Source organism: Tursiops truncatus, chromosome 17 (genome assembly GCF_011762595.2).
Source record: "Tursiops truncatus isolate mTurTru1 chromosome 17, mTurTru1.mat.Y, whole genome shotgun sequence".
Taxonomy (NCBI): Eukaryota; Metazoa; Chordata; class Mammalia; order Artiodactyla; family Delphinidae; genus Tursiops; species Tursiops truncatus.
The window spans coordinates 60,089,451-60,106,837 of record NC_047050.1 but is presented as its reverse complement, the minus strand read 5'-3'; the positions used below and the strand labels follow the sequence as shown (position 1 = coordinate 60,106,837).

Sequence of the window (17,387 nt, the reverse complement as noted above, 5' to 3'; positions counted from 1 at the left end):
TAGTGCCATGGGGAAACCATAATTATAACAATCATTTTTCTCCCTGCAGGACTATTTGATAATTGAGTACTTGTTGTTAAAATAATAAGAAAATGTTATGCAAATATTGCCAATGAACATTTTGTGCATTAAAAATTGTTTTCATAGAAACAAGGTAGTTGAGCAAATAACCAGAAAGAAAATTTTAGTTTTTCCCATTGAAAACTGTACTTGACTTTATATGATTCCACTTAAAATTCTTTATGTTGTAGTTAAAAATTTTTTTAAATATACCAATTCTACCATATCATTATATATGTTTTATATATATATATATAAACTAGTCAAATAGCTGAAAATCTTCTAAACATCACCAAAATTAAAAAAGAAGAACTGAAAACTTACAAATGATAATTTAGTGAAGTTTGAGACATTTTTCTCACCTCCACCTACCCATCCTACCATGAGAAAGATAATGCAAGCATATACATATCTTGCCACGGAACTGAAATCAGATGTGAAAGGGGAAGGTTAACAATAATCTAATGTGTTCTAAAAGCAATTATCATCATGAAGCTTATTTTTGAAAATCTCTTCTAAAAAAAAAAAACATCACTGCATGTCTGCAGAAGACTTTGGGGTTATTATGAAAAGTCCAAAGTATCTTAACATGAATTAGGACCAAAACCTTATGTTAAGTTAAAGAAACCAAATCATCACACAGAAACAGATTTTAAAAAATACATTCCCTTTTCTCACACATCTGTAAATGTTAAAAACAAAACAAAAACAAAAAAACACCCTCTATACCTTGCCACACAGGGAAGAAACCTGCTCCAACAGCAGCTTGGAATTCTGTTTGGTATTGTTTTCTGTCAGTCCTCTGCACTAAGGAGTTAAAGAAATGATGAAATGGTAATTGTCAAATAATTCAACTCCCTAAAATAAGTTTGATTCTCCAATTCACAAGGTACTTAAATTCACTGATCAAAATTTTTAACTGTGGGAACTCACAATTACTCCTTTCCAAGGACAATTATTTTTCTGATTCTGAAAATACATCAAGAAATAGTGATACTATAAATAGCATTACTCTAAACTATTAGAACCAGAGATTTGTACAAACTGGAGCTTCTGAATAAAAATTCAAGAACACTGTACTAGGGTTTCATTTCTGGCCAACAACAAATTCCTTTTATATAAAATATTGTTCTTAGATCTGTTCCTAAAACTTCTTAGATATATTTTCTTAAAAAAGAGTCTAAAATATGTTGAATGTTTACAGACATATGTGATAGCATTCTTATTTACTTAAGTATTTAAAAAGATACAGTGGACTGGCACTTGTATCTATCCTGCCAATGGCAAGAGAAACATCTGAACATTCCAATAGTATATAAATTATTTTGTTTTTCTTCACAGATCCCTAACATTTCTCCCACTTACCTACCCCATAAGCAATGAGTAATAATTTCAGGAAGTCTTCTGCCTATTTTAGAGGCATAAATATCGTGCCTGAAGGAGTATTCTTTTTTTGCAAGCTGTAGAATTTCTCTTAAAGCAATGGCAATGAAAAGTATACTGATATTATAAAAAAGAAAAACAACAACAAAAGTATGGGCAAATATTTAAATGTGGTGGTACCAGGAAACAGTCTTACTTGACACAGAAAAATTGTGATCTATAATGAACATGTAAATGAAAAGGATACAACTCAAATTCGATGTCTGACATATAGCAGGAAGGTAGGTCTGATAATTTTATCATCTGCACAAATTCTAAAGCGGGGCCATAATAATGAAAAACCTAAAAAAGAAATTAAAATTATGTAAGACTTTAAATACTATAAATAAAATGAAAGTGAACAAATTAGTCATCAGGGTTTAAATCTTTAAAATGGGTCTTAAAAAGCACGTATTTACATATTATGCAAGACAAACACTTAATTCTCTATCAAAGATAAGAATTTCTTCCATATCAATTCTACCTTTCCGAGTAGAGAGATATGGAGATTTCTTACTAACTGGAAAGAGTTTTAACAGGAGGAAAATGAGTATAGAAAGAGGCAAGCAACAGAGGACAAGAGTTCTCAACTTTTCCTGTTTATCTCTAGGAATACAGACAGATAAGCCAGGAGGCTAGGATGTTGAAGAGGGTCTGCGAAACTGAGAAAGAGAAAGAAAAGACACTCCAGGATGAACTTTGGTATGCTGAGATTAAAAAAAAAAAACAAAAAACAAAACAAAGTCCTTGGAGGAAATACTAAAGTAATTAAAGAGAGAACTAGTAAAACAAGAATACTAATTAACAAAGAAAGCTCCACTCAGAGAAATGAAATTCAGTATTTCTTTGGATAGAGTCTAAAACTAAACTAAGAGTGAGCTAGTGAAGAAGGTAATTCAAGAGTTGGGGCTAGAGTGCTTCACAAGAAGGGCAAAGAAAAGCAAACACATCTTCAAACACACAAAGTTTTAAACTTGCAGAAAGCTGAGTAATTTCATCATATATGATTATGTGTATGTATGTGTATGTACACATAAATACACAACACACCTAGTGTGTATTTATATATATGTATGTATGCATGTATTTGTTTATGCATAGAGAGGCTTACATTTATTTAAGACGTTGAACCCTAAATTTCTCTCAATAGCAGCAAAAATCAGACACATTATTCATACTTGAATGGTGTACTACCAAAGAAGAAAAGTTGAGGTCATCAATCTTATGATTATAATCTTTAGAAAAGAATTTAATATTCCTGTGAAAGATGGTCATGGTAAGTTACTTAAAGTAAGTAATTCTGAACTATTAGGAAATGTGTCAACATCAGAAATATGTCTTTTGTACCACCCTTTGATCAGAAAATATTACCCATCAATTTGACATCCTTGCAACTTCATGACCACTATGTTTTGTGCATTCTTGAAATGCATCCTTCAAAGTGAATTTCTAAAGTGCTTCTATATAAATACTTCTTCTTATATTTGTCCAATGTGAAAAAAAAAGCGAACCAAACCCCTCTTAATTATTATACTTTATAATTACTTGCATTTTAAGAATAAATCTATGGAGACATGGGACAAGAATCAATACCTCTTAAACTGTAAATGAAGCTAATGTCAGGTACTATATCAGATGCTCATCTCTTACTTCATTTAACCCTCATAATTTTGTATGATAAGTGTTTATTACTATCTCCATTTCATAAATGAATTAATCTACCCAAGGTGACAATACCTCATAGGTGACAAAGTCAGGTTTCAAACCGAGGTCTACCTAACATCAAAGCCTGTTCTCTTTCCACTGTATCATACGCCCTTCAAACTGAGTCTTAGAAAGGTCACATGGTAAAGTTGAAATCAAAAGTGGTTTCAGGGGCTTCCCTGGTGGTGCAGTGGTTGAGAGTCCGCCTGCCAATGCAGGGGACACGGGTTCGTGACCCGGTCTGGGAAGATCCCACATGCCGCGGAGCGGCTGGGCCCGTGAGCCATGGCCGCTGAGCCTGGGCGTCCGGACCCTGTGCTCCGCAATGAGAGAGGCCACAACAGTGAGAGGCCCACGTACCGCAAAAAAAAAAAAATAAAAAAATAAGTGTTTTCAGGCCTATACTGATCTAAAGTTAGGATCGTTCCATTTTGAAAACAATTTAAAACAATGATAGTTTTGCCAACATTCAATACTGATAATACAGTATAATTTAAGCACTTAATTATAATTATAGTAAAAGTTATGCAAGTGAGCACACTTAAGCACATATATTAGTAATGTTAATTAAAGATTCAAACATATCTTATGAAATATTCATGAATAGATGATGGCAAAAACAATTAAACATAGATTACCTTTGGCAAAATACTCTTATCCTTTGATGGTATTATCTTTTTGTCAAGAAAGCAAGTTTTTAAATTAGATGTACTAAAATTCTTAGGTGTGACTCCCTTTAAACAAAATTCAGGAAAACTAATTTCACATCCAAACTGAAAAGAAACGAAGAGAACACAGTTACAGGCATCATGAATTAAGTTACAAAGATTAATACATCTCATTGCAATGTAAAAGTTGAGAGGAAAACCATATGTAAATTTATTTTTGATCTGCAGTTCTTCCATTTATGTACATATCATTCGTATTTCAACTTTCACATGAATTTTTCATGAAAAGCTCTCCTTGGCCTTTCACTAGCCCACAAGAGGATACTAAGCCCATTCTCCGCAACCAGAGAACAAAGCAACCCCCTTTACATATAGTTGTTCAGTACCTGCTTCCTACTGTCTTAAGTTCTGCAAAAATAGAACTTGCTTGTCTCATTCACCACTAGATCCTTAGTGCCTCACACATAGTTTGCTTTCAATATAAGCTGTTGATAAAAAGATCAATTCCTGCACAAGTAGTAATAATAGGGGTACTAACAGTAATGGTAATGACAATGATAGGTAACACTTACTGAATGGTTACTTTGTGCTTTAAATAATTTAAACCTCATAAAAATCTGAGTTAGGAACTACTATTATACCTGTCTTACAGATAAAGATAACTGTGGCACCAAGAGGCTAAATATTATCTAACATTTCACATAAAACTAGCAAGAAACAGAATTAGGATTTGAATGCAGGCAATCTTAACTCTAGAATCTATGTCCTTAATCACTATAATGCCCCTAAGCTAAAAGCTATTCTCCACCAAAAAAAGTGATTTCAAGTTTTAAATGCAGCCTGGGGAGATATGGACATTTAATTTCTTATCCATAAAAGAATAAAAGAATCACAGAACCCTGCCATTATCTGTCTGTATGTAGACATGCAATTTCAAAAAATGTATACAAAAGTAATTCTCCTAGGCTAATTGTATCCTGCATTCTTCTTGTAGGCTATATGACTTGTTTACACTAAAATCACTTGCAAAGATTTATCTGCAGATTTAACTTCCCCAAGATAAAGAAGAGCTGGCGTGCAACTCAACAAGAAGGGCCCAGCCACGTTAATTCCTGTTGTCTTATTAGAAGTTTTATTAAACTATAATTAAGAGTGAATTGAAAAGGAAAAAAAAAGTCTAGTAATTAGTACAATAAATCTTTATAGGAACAGAACGATCTACTCGTGCTCCCATACTAAACAAACATTAAGAAACTTTCTTTTAGTTTTGCCTATAGACAGAAACACATAAAATACCAGGAACACTGATTTCAACATGGACACAGCTTATAAAAACCACCAAACATATTCATTCACGGTAAGGGATCGCAAAATAGAATTGGAGCCTCATAGAAATTTAACATTAGCGGGGTTTAATCTAATATTCTCATCTTATAGTTGAGAAATCTGGGGTCTAATAAGGTTAAAAAAAAAATTGTTCAAAATCAGCTGGTTAGCAGAAAGCACTGATCACTTAAGGTGGTATCATAGGCAAGAAAACATGTTCTAAGCAGTTTTCCAGGAGTTTACATATGCAATGAACTAAAGCAGCTTGGATAAACATGAACTCAACTAATGTTAAATTCTGCTTTAAAAGAATGTTACATTCTAGAACTGCAGTGCCCAAAACAATCACAGTCACTATTTAAATTTAAATTAATTAAAGTAAAATATAGTAAAAGATTCAGCTCTGTGTTTGAAGTAGTCAAGTATAAAGTGCTAGCAACATGAAGCCAGTGGACTATTGTATAAGGATAAATTCAGAACATTTCCATTAATGAAGAAAGTTCTATTTAGATAGTGCTTTTCTAGAACATCTTTATATGGTACCTTTTCATTAGGATTCATTTAAACTATCTGTGTTGTAAATAAGGTCGAAAGGCCTGCTTTGCAAACTGTGATAACAGAAATCCACTTACCTTCCTTTCCCATATCTGAATCTTTCCCCTCCATAACTCCTTTGAATCAATAGCATTTCTGAGATCTTGTAAAGACACAATATTAGCAGAAAGGTATTCGGCAATTTTCTGACAACTTCTATAAATAAAAGTTTATGATAATTAAATACAGGGTTTTAAATTTGACTTAGATTTAATGGTTATAGTTAGCTACAAGCCAAACAGGCAAAAATGCAAAGTTTATATTGCTGCTTTTATCAACTAATACTATAGAACATTCATTAAGTCAGTCTCTGAAGAAGTTGCTATCGTGTGTTCATTTAATCTCAACATCTCCTTGAATTATGAGTAATTACCCTTAATACTACAGATGAACAGATTTTCCAATTATTATTTATTAATTTTAACGTCAGATATACACATATGTACACACATATACACAGATTGAATGAATTCTTATCTTCAAAAGGAGAACTGCTCTCCTCAATTGTTCCCACACAGTTCTGTATGGAATTTCATAATAGCACTTATCACAGACTATCATGACTATTTGCATTCCTGTTCCTCCCTGTATTTCAATGAAAAAGATCAAATCTCACTTTCTTATTATCAGTATATATTGCTGTGCTTGGCATAAAGATAGTGCTCAATAAACAACTGCTGAGTGAAGAAAATCATGAAGTTAACAAATCTAATACTCATTTAAGGATCAAAACTGTAATACACAGTTGATCCTTGCTAAAATGTCATAAAACACAACAGTATATATTTATTTCTACATTGCACATAAAACAAAAAACAAATATGACATTATAAATCTGGTGTATCCATGTATCCATGGTATTTATCACAGTGTTCACTGGACAATACAAACCTGTTTAAAAACATATAATGTGTTTGGAGAATTAATGCTCAATAATAGTTGTAAGAAAGCATCAACAACAGTTACTAAAAACTTAAAACTTCTCAGAAATATAAAGTATGAAATAAGAAAAATGTAGGTTCTTCTCAACAGATAAATCTCTAATCACAGTATGACATAAAACTATCTTGTCACATTTTAAAAAATCTTCAAAGGCTGGGTCTATTAAAAACAGGGTAGCAAGTTAATTGTAAAAGCGGACAACACAGATAGTGGTCAAATATGAACAAAGAAGCTTACGTTTCACAATGATTTCCTGCTATGGTAATTTTTGCTGAATACCATTCCTTCAAATGTTTTAATGCTCCTACAGTAGGCAAACAGTCTCTCAATTTAGGTGGATCTTTGTCAGAAGGCAACAGTATTATATCTATCATTGCTCTACCTAGAAAGAGATAAAGGCATTTTTGTAATTTTTTAAAAACATTTTTATTTTATATTGGAGCATAGTTGATTAACTATAATTTTTTAAAGATGTTAGATCTGGGGGCTTCCCTGGTGGCGCAGTGGTTGGGAGTCCGCCTGCCGATGCAGGGGACGCGGGTTTGAGCCCAGGTCTGGGAAGATCCCACATGCCATGGAGCAGCTAGGCCCGTATGCCACAACTACTGAGCCTGCATTCTAGAGCCCGTGAGCCACAACTACTGAAGCCCACGTGCCTAGAGCCCGTGCTCCGCAACAAGAGAGGCCACCGCAGTGAGAAGTCCGCACACGGCAACCAAGAGTAGCCCCCGCTAGCCGCAACTAGAGAAAGCCCATGCACAGCAATGAAAACCCAGTGCAGCCAAAAAAATACATACATAAAATAAATAAGTTCAAAAAATAAATAAATAAAAATAAATTTTTAAAAAAAAGATGTTAGATCTGAAATGTCTCAAAACAGTACCTTGAACAACTGAATTTTACGTTTATTTAGAAGATGAAGGATTTTAACTTTAATTGCTGAAATTCTTCAAAAAAATATACATCTTCAGGAGTTCAAAATTTTTAAATGTTCACATTTGATTTAAAGCCATGTTACCTTGAAATAGCTAGCATATGCCAGAAAAACAATGAACTATATCATAAATACTTGCCAATTATGTGCCAGTGGTTAATTATACATTGCTCTTGAGATCATCAATGCTATTGTTGTACTGAACAGAGGGAAAAAAACCTGTGCAATTCATTATGTTCTTCTATACTTTATTTTGTTATATAAAAGGGAATGAATTAGTATAAAACTGTAATGTTCAAATAAATTATTTCTATTTTTAAAGAACAATAAAGCACTCAGAAAACTCAATTATACTGACAACATCATTGGTTCCTGAGAAAGAAGGTTAACTTCATGAAACTTTAAATTTTATAAAATGATAAATTTTACTGAAGGACCAGAAAAATCAAAATGAAACAGAAACCAAATAAAAGTTTGATAATGAAAGTATTCCAATTTGCCAAAATAGCAACTGTACATTCCATATTTTGAACTTCATATAAAAATCTGACACGTTTGTTTATCAATGTATTCAGTTATCTTCCATATAGGATCTTTTATACTAAAATATAACATTGAATATAAGGATTAGACTGTGAGCTATAAAGTCCTTTATGATAATCACATATGCTTTACTCATCATTGTATACTCAGCTCCTAGTACAACGCCTGACATATAACAGACACAACAACTATCTGCCTAATAAATGACCTCCAATAATAAAAATATTCAGAAAAGTATTCAAAAGTATTTGTGGATGCCAAAGCGTACCAAGGTTTAGATGAATCAGCTACTTGATTCACACAAAGGAAGATTAATTTAAGACAAAATACAGTTTTAAGAATAGTATGATGCAGTATTTCATAAAATATGCTTTCTATTATAGGAAAAAAATGGATTGTGTAAAAAAATGCTGAGTCAAGGGCTTCTTTTACTGCATGACTTTCTATTTGATAATATGTATAGTGACTTCACACCATAAAAGTATGTTATCCAAATGATCTAGGTTAAAGAACTTCTTTTTCCAGGATTTGCTCATGGGAGTAGAGTTCTATAGAACATTGTGGAAAACAATGGTATATACAGTGCAAAGCTGCTTCTTCAGTAATAACTGAAGAAGGAAACAGATGAGTAATTTCTTAAGTTCTAATTTTTGTCTAAGTAAATGAAAACAATTAAGAAAATTGTGATGTCTCAACAAGGTACTTTATTAAAGTAGTAGAGTATGTTTTTTAACAACTTCATATAGAAAATTATTTTTCATTTCAAAGGTAGAAGTGAGAACACGAGCATAAAGAATGAATTTATCACTCATTCACAGAAAGTAAGATAAGGTACAAATTATTGAAAGTAGTCATAAAATATTACCAGGAGCAGGAAGTTTGTCTGATAACTGATGCAAATTTTCTGCAGATTCTTCATATAGGCTAAAATAAAACAGTAGGTTAGGAAAAAATATATATACACACATTACATATAATCATAATAGGTAATATTAATTAAATGGATCTATGTGCCATACACTATTAAATACTTAGCATTCAGCATCATCTCATTTGATCCTCATGACAATCCCATGAGGCACTACTATAATACTATTTTTATCCTCACTTTAAATAATTCACCTAAAGTCCACATAAGCTGTAGCTGTGGAAGCTAGGATTACCCTGAGTCCAAGTTCTTAGCCACACCCCCAAAACAAACAAACAGCATTAACAAAAAAGGGGAAAAAAGTCCTCCCTAAATTATATCTAGTATATTAAATATAAATCATAACTAATAGACCATTTTTCTGAACCTTAAAAGTAAGGTATTACTAAGTATTTAATAAAGAAGGCTACTGCTTTTCTCTGAATGGCACATAACAGCCCTGACAGGAAAATATGATACTCTCCTCCAATTCTTTAAAATCTATTCATTTTACCCATATGATGAATTTTTTTTTCTCAAGATAGTTTATTATATAACATAAAGGTATTTAAATCCTTTATTATAAACTCACCATTGTCTAAAAAACTTAAGGCGCCTTACGGTAAAGTATAGTTTTCAAGCTCCCTCTTGTGGAAATAATTATTAGGTCACTTACTAGAAATAATCACTTTTATACTTGCCATCTTCTAATAGTGGTGAGAAAACATATGGAATGGTAAGAGCCCTAAGGCTAGAAGGCATCTTAGAAATCATCTAAAAGGATCTCAACACTTTACAGATGAGAAAATAAAGCACCAGAGAAGTTAAGTGACTGGCCCAAGATTATATAATTAGAGACCACTTCTATTAGCCTCTGTTACAATGCCCTTTCTATGGTTCTACAATGTCTCCCTTCATTAATCAGTATAAACAAATATGATTTGAAAACAGGAAACACAATTTGAAAATCTGCAGCAATTTATAGAAGTATAATATTTGAATATTAAAATAAACAAAGGAGTTTTTTGTAATGAAGTATTACAGAAGACTGAAATGACAAGAATGAATTACGGTTCAGAGATGGTATATTTCATGAAGAAAAAAAAATTATCAAAACTCACATCACCTGGATCATCTTATATACTGTACCACAATTCAAAAAACCTAAAAGTGAATTCAATCATCTACATACACCTCAGAAACTATGGATTTTAAAGGTGCCTGAAATGCTGAAGATACATATAAATTGAAGAAATCATATATTTCAGTCTCAAACAGCAAAATGAAAATGATACTGTGGTTTGAATGCCAGTTATTAACCTTAAATAAAGTTTCTATTCAAGCTCTTGAAATATAACATCAGGCAGAAGTTTGCTTCAAGAAAGTGACATTTTAATAAAAATATCAATTTTTATGATTCCTGCAATTATGCAAGCTTAAGAAGCTAAACATTTTCATATACCAGTTTGTGCATTTTAAAGAATTTTATTCAAATAAAAGGCCCAAATTGCCTGTCTTCCAAAACAAAGAGTTGAAAATTTGAATTATGTAAAATTCCCTCACAATAGCTGCTAACGTATCAAATCTTCACTCTCACAGCTAAAATACTATCTAATGTCAAATATTTTAAAGACATGATAGAAAGTACATAAGCATACTCAGCCAAGGATAATGATTCCCTGCTATTACTATCTTCGTCCTCAAAACACTCAACAGCACTCAAACATTCTTCGATATTTCTTTGAAGAACATCTTCAATTTCATCTTTTTCCACACCAAAATGTATCTCTTCCCAGTCAGAACTACAAAACTAATATAGCAAAAGACTGCATTAAATAATGGGTTCATGGAATTATTTATATTAACAAAGACATTCACTAGTGACTATTTTCTTATTTATATTACCTGATAAAATCCACATATTGCCTGCACTGCAAAGAACCACTTCCTGGAGCCTGGTAGACCGCCTACCAAACAGCCTTGAAAACAAAATCATACTTATTAGAAGAAAGGCATACCACAAATAAGCAGATGTTATAGCATACATACTTAGAGAGTTATGTAATTTATATATATATATATATAAAATATGGATCTTTAAAAATCTCTGCTAAAAATTCAAACAGGAGAAGCTGCCTAAAGAGCAAAATTATTCACTCGCTATGAATACTCTGCTTTAGTTCATCACAATTCAAAATCTACATCATTATATTAATCATCATGTCAAACACTAAACTCTACTATAAAGATGTTGAAAAATACACCCACTCGATTACTCTTGAGTAATACAAAACCGTGCAAGTCATTTTAAGGAAAATGGTTCCCTCCTCAAACACCATGAAGGTTTGGTTCAGCCTTGCCAAAGAGAGAGGAGTTAAAGAGTAACTTCAGCCTAGAGATAAAGAAGATGCTCTTCTTGGAGGCTGGAATATTACATGAAGATACAAAATTAAGGGTCACCCCAGGGTGTGAATCAAAAGAGCAATGAAGAATTTAGAGCTACAGAATTTGTATTCAAAGGAGGGAGAAGGAGAAATGTGATAACTGAGCCGAACTCATGGAAGCTAAGAATGATGCTAAGTGCCTATTACCAGTTACTGCCAAAATCTCAGAAGACTTTACCTCCTACTTCCTTAAGAAAATAGAAGCCGGGCTTTCCTGCTGGTGCAGTGGTTAAGAATACGCCTGTCAATGCAGGGGACACAGGTTCGAGCCCTGGTCTGGGAAGTTCCCACATGCCGCAGAGCAACTAAGCCCATGCACCACAACTACTGAGCCCGTACTCTAGAGCCCACGAGCCACAGCTACTGAGCACACGTGCCATAACCACTGAAGCCCGCGAACTCTAGGGCCCCTGTGCTGCAACCACTGAGCCCATGTGCTGCAACTACTGAAGCCTACGGGCCTAGAGCCCGCGCTCTGCAACAAGAGAAGCCACTGCAATGAGAAGCCCGTGCACGACAACAAAGAGTAGCCCCTGCTCACCGCAACTAGAGAAAGCGCATGCACAGCAACGAAGACCCAACATAGCCAAAAATAAATAAATAAATTTATTTTAAAAATTAAAAATAAAAAAATAAAGAAAACAGAAGCCATTATAACTCCCATAACATCCTGTCAGCAAACATATTGCCCTTCCTGCATTCCCATTAGGTCTTTCCTCATTCTTCCCGGTTACATGTAAGAGGCACTACCCTTCTGATCAAGGTTATCCCTCAGACTTCTGCCAGGACCCCAGCCCACTGACTTTCCTGCATCTTCAATCTCTCCTTCTCTGTCATTTCCTTCCCATTAGCATTTAAATATGCACAAGTATTTTTCAAATTTTTTTTTAATCACTTTTAAATTCACCTACCTTTTCCAGTTACTACTATATCTCTTTCTTTACTCTTCAGGAAGATAAACTTTCTAAAAGCACTATCTGCACTTGACTGTCTCTATTTCCTGTTTACCTTTTCTATTCCCCTTCTAATCCAATTTAATCTGTTCTTCTGTCTCCAACATGCCACTGAAACTACACTTACCAAAGTCACCAATGACTAATGTGTTTCTAAATTTAACAGTTTTTAGTCCTGTTGGTACTTGACCTCTCAACGTAAGACTAAGAAAGGAATCGAAAATGACACATTTGACTACTTTCTCCCGAAAACACTTGCTTTCTGTGGAACCTATCTTTCCCACTGCTCCTTCTCATTCCTTTAAAAACTGGTGTTCAGCTCCTTTAAATACTGGGATTCATTTCAAGATTTTCTGCTATTCTCACTATCCAAAACAATCCCATCCTTTCTCATGGCTTGAACTGACATCTATATGTTGATGATTCTATAATCTGTTTCTCCAGCTTCACTCTCCTTTGGAGTTCCAGACACATGTATCCAACTTTTACAAAATATTTTCACTTTGCAATCTTACAGGCAACTAATCACATGTTCTTAATTGAATATGTCATAGTCCATCAAAATCTTTCTTGCAATACTAGTACTGGCTTAAATTATACCAACTTGAAAAATTAATGAGTATTACCAGCACTTGGCAAACTGGCTAAGGTAGCATACAGATATTAGAAATAATTTCCCAAAGGTGACAGTTGAAACCCAAGAGACAGGTTCTCTGATGAAAGAGAAAGGAACAGATTGTACAGTCACGAGAACTATAAAGGTATCAAAACAAGCACACTCTCCCTGACATCTCCAGAAACTTCCTTCAGCTTTTAGACCTGTTTTGATAACTCCTTTTTTCTGAGCCTCTGAAAGACACTCTCAGATAGAGGCCAAGAAAAGGAAGAAAAAAAGAGGATAACTAACAAAGATGTAAATACATGGATCTGTATAATGCCAATAGAAACCAAAGGAGAAAAGATTTTTACAAAGTAAAGAGTATTTTATTTTCAAAAAAGTCAAATACTTTGAAAAAGTTAAAGCAGATAAGAATGGAGAAAAGATGACTGAGTTTAACAATTATGAAGTGCTTTTAAAAGAATCAGTAAGAGGTAAGGATGGAAAAATAAAAGGTAAGGAAATGGGTATAAGATTAATGATGTATTTGTACTCATGACAAAATCACAAATCCTCCTTATAATGCCACATTACTCTATCTTATATGGAGCTGAAGATGGGCAAGAAAATCTCATAAAGGGAACAAAACTCAAACTGAGACCCTAAAATAATTTTCATAACAACTTTATGACATCCAAGCATCAGGAAGAGAGGGATAGCGTCTTTTCCATTTTGTATTTCTTTCATTGCTTCCCTATCCCAGTGACTTGTACACAGTCAACAAGTGTTTCTTGGACTCCCATGTGACGAGATTAATTAAATTTATTTCCAATGCAAATGCTGTGCCAGTGAAAAGAGGGGTTTATGTTTTACTTACCAGGGAAGGTACTATCTTCTGGATTAATTGAAGCATTAATGCTTCTTTTCAGGAGGTGATAAACATTTGCTGCTCTTAAGTCTGAAAAAGAAAAAAACAAACTAAGTCAACTGGGTTCAAGAGTTACACAATGTAGACCTATTCCAGTTTCACCATCAGAGATTCTCAAGTACACTATATTGTACATAAAAGAACTACACTCTGTTCAAGTTTTGATATAATAAATCTAAAGCAAGCAGAGAAAATAGGTAAAGCTCCCGGTTTGCACATGCCTGCCAGTTAACACAAATCCAAAATTCCCCCAAAAGAATAATTTTAAACGGAGAAGGAAAATCCTGTTACAATACTCTGTACACAACCCCATACACTTCCTCCTCAAAGCGCCGCTTTATCAAAACAAGCTAAATAAAATGCAATACAGGGCTTCCCTGGTGGCACAGTGGTTGAGAGTCTGCCTGCTGATGAAGGGGACGCGGGTTCGTGCCCCGGTCCGGGAAGATCCCACATGCCGCAGAGCGGCTGGGCCCGTGAGCCATGGCCGCTGAGCCTGTGCGTCCGGAGCCTGTGCTCCGCAACGGGAGAGGCCACAACAGTGAGAGGCCCGCATACCGCAAAAAAGAAAAAAAAACTTAAAAAAAAATGCAATACAGATTCTAGACAGGTGCACCAAAAAGCTGTGCATTCTCAAACGGTCGTAATTGTCTTAAATTTATGATTTGTTTTGTTTTTTTTGCGGTACGCGGGCCTCTCACCGCTGCGGCCCACTCCCGCCGCGGAGCACAGGCTCCGGACGCGCAGGCCCAGCGGCCATGGCCTACGGGCCCAGCCGCTCCGCGGCATGCGGGACTCTCCCGCACCGGGGCACGAACCCGCGTCCCCTGCATCGGCAGGCGGACCCCCAACCACTGCGCCACCAGGGAAGCCCTATAATTTGTTTTTTAACTTAGTTTACGTGTGGAACGTCTCCTCCCGTTAGGATGTAAACTCTAGGAGAGTAAGATCCTTTTCCATCTTGTTCCTTTCTGTATTACCTGCATTTGGAACACAGGAGGCAGAACTACCTATTGAATGCATATATGTCCAAAGAACAGAAATTCCATTTCCAAGGCGTAGGGAATTTATACAGTTAAATATTTACTGTGTCGGAAACTTATGAGCGCTGGAATCTTACATCCACAATTTTGTCCCTATTTTTTCTACGGAGAAAATATTTTTATCAGCCCTTACCAGGTCGATCCCAGATAGAATCACAGCTTCCTGGGACAACTCCATACAGGTCACTCCGGCAGAACTTGATCACAATTTTTTTCTCCTCCCTGCAAGCCGTTCCCGCTCTTTCTCAGCCCAGCGCTTACCTGGCTGTTTCTCGGTACCCTCAGAGGACGAAGCCCCTGGCCCATGCTCCGCCACCGCACTCGCCACCGACGGGACTTTTTCTTCCTCCCAGATCACTAGGAGTAGGTACCGATCCATCTCTCAGGGCTGAGGCCCCGTTTCAGGTCTCTGCTTCCACATCCAAACAGGCCCGCGCTACTGACGCACTTCCGGTTCCTTCTACTTAGGTCGGCTGGAAACTGTGTGCCCTCCATTTGTTTTCCGCAGCTTTTCCAGCAAGCGAGTTACTTTCGGGGGTTATTCTCTCAATAACTAGATCATTTCCTCCCTTCATGACGAAGCTGCTACTGTGGCAAGATTGGAGGAGATGCAGGAAAAGCAGAGAAGCAGACGAGTGCTGGCTTGTCCAGGATCTGACATGTTCAGCTGCATGCGTTTCCCGCCGGGCCCTTGATGCTGCGGGACAGGTCTTGGATCCTGGAAAAAGGACTGTCCTGCTACTGGGGAAACATGTCGAGTTTTTCTAGGGCGCCCCAGGTGAGATCGGACTCTTGTAGCTCGATGGCATTCATTACGCTGACAGAAGGAGGTCGGATTTAGTGAAGCTGAGTAGGATGGGAAGCCGGGTCCTTGGGCCAGGAGATGCTTCGGTGAAGCACAAAGGGTGGTGATTCTGACCACCACTTGCTGTCGTTTTCTTGGTACTCCTACCCTCCCCTTTTCAGCCAACCCCTCTCGTGTTTCTCCCCCCCCCCCCTCGGGAAGAAGGAGGGAAGGTCAGAGGAAGCTGGATCATATAGGGCATTGTAGACTATTGTAAGAGTTTGATTTACTGAGCAAAATAAGGGGAGTAACATGATCTCGCTTAAGTGTTAAAAGGAGCATTCCGACTGCTGAGTCGAGAGTAGACTGTACAGAGATGGGGATTGGTGGAGAAGAGAACCAAAGAATCTGTTTGGAGGCTATTGAAATAATCCCGGCTAGACATGATGGTGGCACAAACCAGACTTAGTAACTGTGTAGTATTGAAAAGTGGTCACGTTCCGTTTTAAGGTGGAGCCAACAGGATTTCCTGCAGGACTGTATGTGCGCCGACAGCAAAAGAAAAAACAAGGATTATTCCAGGGTTTTTTGTTTCAACAACCGGAAGAACGTTCCATCAACTGAGATAGGCAAGGCTGAGATTGAAGCAGATTTCAGGAGGAAGAGCAGGAGTTGGTCTAAGCCGCCTCTTAGTCTAGTCCTGCTCCAAGTGTGATTCCTTCCTTGGACTGTTTGTTACCTGTCCCTAATGAGGTAAATACAGGAAGTAAAATTAAACATTAAAAAACTGTAGCAGGGCTTCCCTGGTGGCGCAGTGGTTGAGAGTCCGCCTATCGATGCAGGGGACACGGGTTCGTGCCCCGGTCCGGGAAGATCCCACATGCCGCGGAGCGGCTGGGCCTGTGAGCCATGGCCGCTGAGCCTGCGCGTCTGGAGCCAGTGCTCCGCAACAAAACTGTAGCAATTTGACACTGTGGCAGTATTGTAATTGTTTTATCAAAAGTTTTGTTTTTTGTTTTGTTTTTTCTATCAGGTATTGGTCTGCAGTGGATTGGGGAAAAACTAGTCTTCTGCTGCATATGGTTTAAGAAGCACTGTAGTGTATATGCCAGGTGGGCAATTGAATGCAAGTGTAGAGTTCAGGAAAGAGGTCCAGGCTGGAGATGTAAATTAGGGAATCATAAACATACAAATGGCATTTAAAGTTATGGGTCTGGATGAAGCCTGTGTGGAAATGTGTAAAGAGAAAAGAGGAGGACCAAGAACAGTTCTGGAACATTTCAACATTTCAGAGGCAAGAGAAAGAGAGAACTAGCATGATAGGAAAACAAAACAAAACAAAGCAATAGAGGGTGGTGTCCTGGAAATCAAGTGAAGAAAGAATACCCGGGAGAGGGGAATGATCAACTGTGTCAAAGACTTAGAATTGACCAGTGGATTTAGTAATGTGAAGGTCATGGTAAACTTGGCAGGCAGTAGTGTGCTGGTGATGGTGTGGGAAGATAAAAGCCAGGGTGGAGTAGGTTGAAGAGAGAAT

At 36.3% G+C, this 17,387-nt stretch overlaps 2 protein-coding genes across 9 annotated transcripts in view; one reads left to right on the top strand and one right to left on the bottom strand.

The window, feature by feature from the left end:
• Positions 1-15,515, bottom strand: part of MTBP (MDM2 binding protein) — a 152,088-nt gene extending 136,573 nt beyond the window's left edge. For 4 of the 7 annotated variants that reach the window (XR_004522713.2, XR_012327329.1, XR_004522714.2 and 1 more), the window contains exons 1-10: positions 15,328-15,515; positions 13,973-14,053; positions 11,006-11,079; positions 10,759-10,910; positions 9,059-9,117; positions 6,954-7,098; positions 5,813-5,930; positions 3,825-3,959; positions 1,691-1,785; positions 790-862 (exon numbers count right to left, since the gene is read on the bottom strand). Coding sequence is in view for 4 of the 7 variants with exons in the window: in XM_019932060.3 (XP_019787619.1) it covers positions 790-862; positions 1,691-1,785; positions 3,825-3,959; positions 5,813-5,930; positions 6,954-7,098; positions 9,059-9,117; positions 10,759-10,910; positions 11,006-11,079; positions 13,973-14,053; positions 15,328-15,445 (1,050 nt within the window). In the remaining 3 variants the exon portion in view is untranslated. The remainder of the gene's footprint in view (positions 1-789; positions 863-1,690; positions 1,786-3,824; positions 3,960-5,812; positions 5,931-6,953; positions 7,099-9,058; positions 9,118-10,758; positions 10,911-11,005; positions 11,080-13,972; positions 14,054-15,327) is intronic. The other 3 variants (XM_073794701.1, XM_019932057.3, XM_019932058.3) reach the window with 3 other exon arrangements.
• Positions 15,516-15,685: 170 nt separating this feature from the next.
• Positions 15,686-17,387, top strand: part of MRPL13 (mitochondrial ribosomal protein L13) — a 35,495-nt gene continuing 33,793 nt past the window's right edge. The window contains exon 1 of one of the 2 annotated variants that reach the window (XM_033842675.2): positions 15,686-15,844. In XM_033842675.2, the coding sequence (XP_033698566.1) occupies positions 15,761-15,844 (84 nt within the window). In that variant the 5' untranslated portion in view covers positions 15,686-15,760. The remainder of the gene's footprint in view (positions 15,845-17,387) is intronic. The other variant, XM_019932065.3, reaches the window with a different exon arrangement.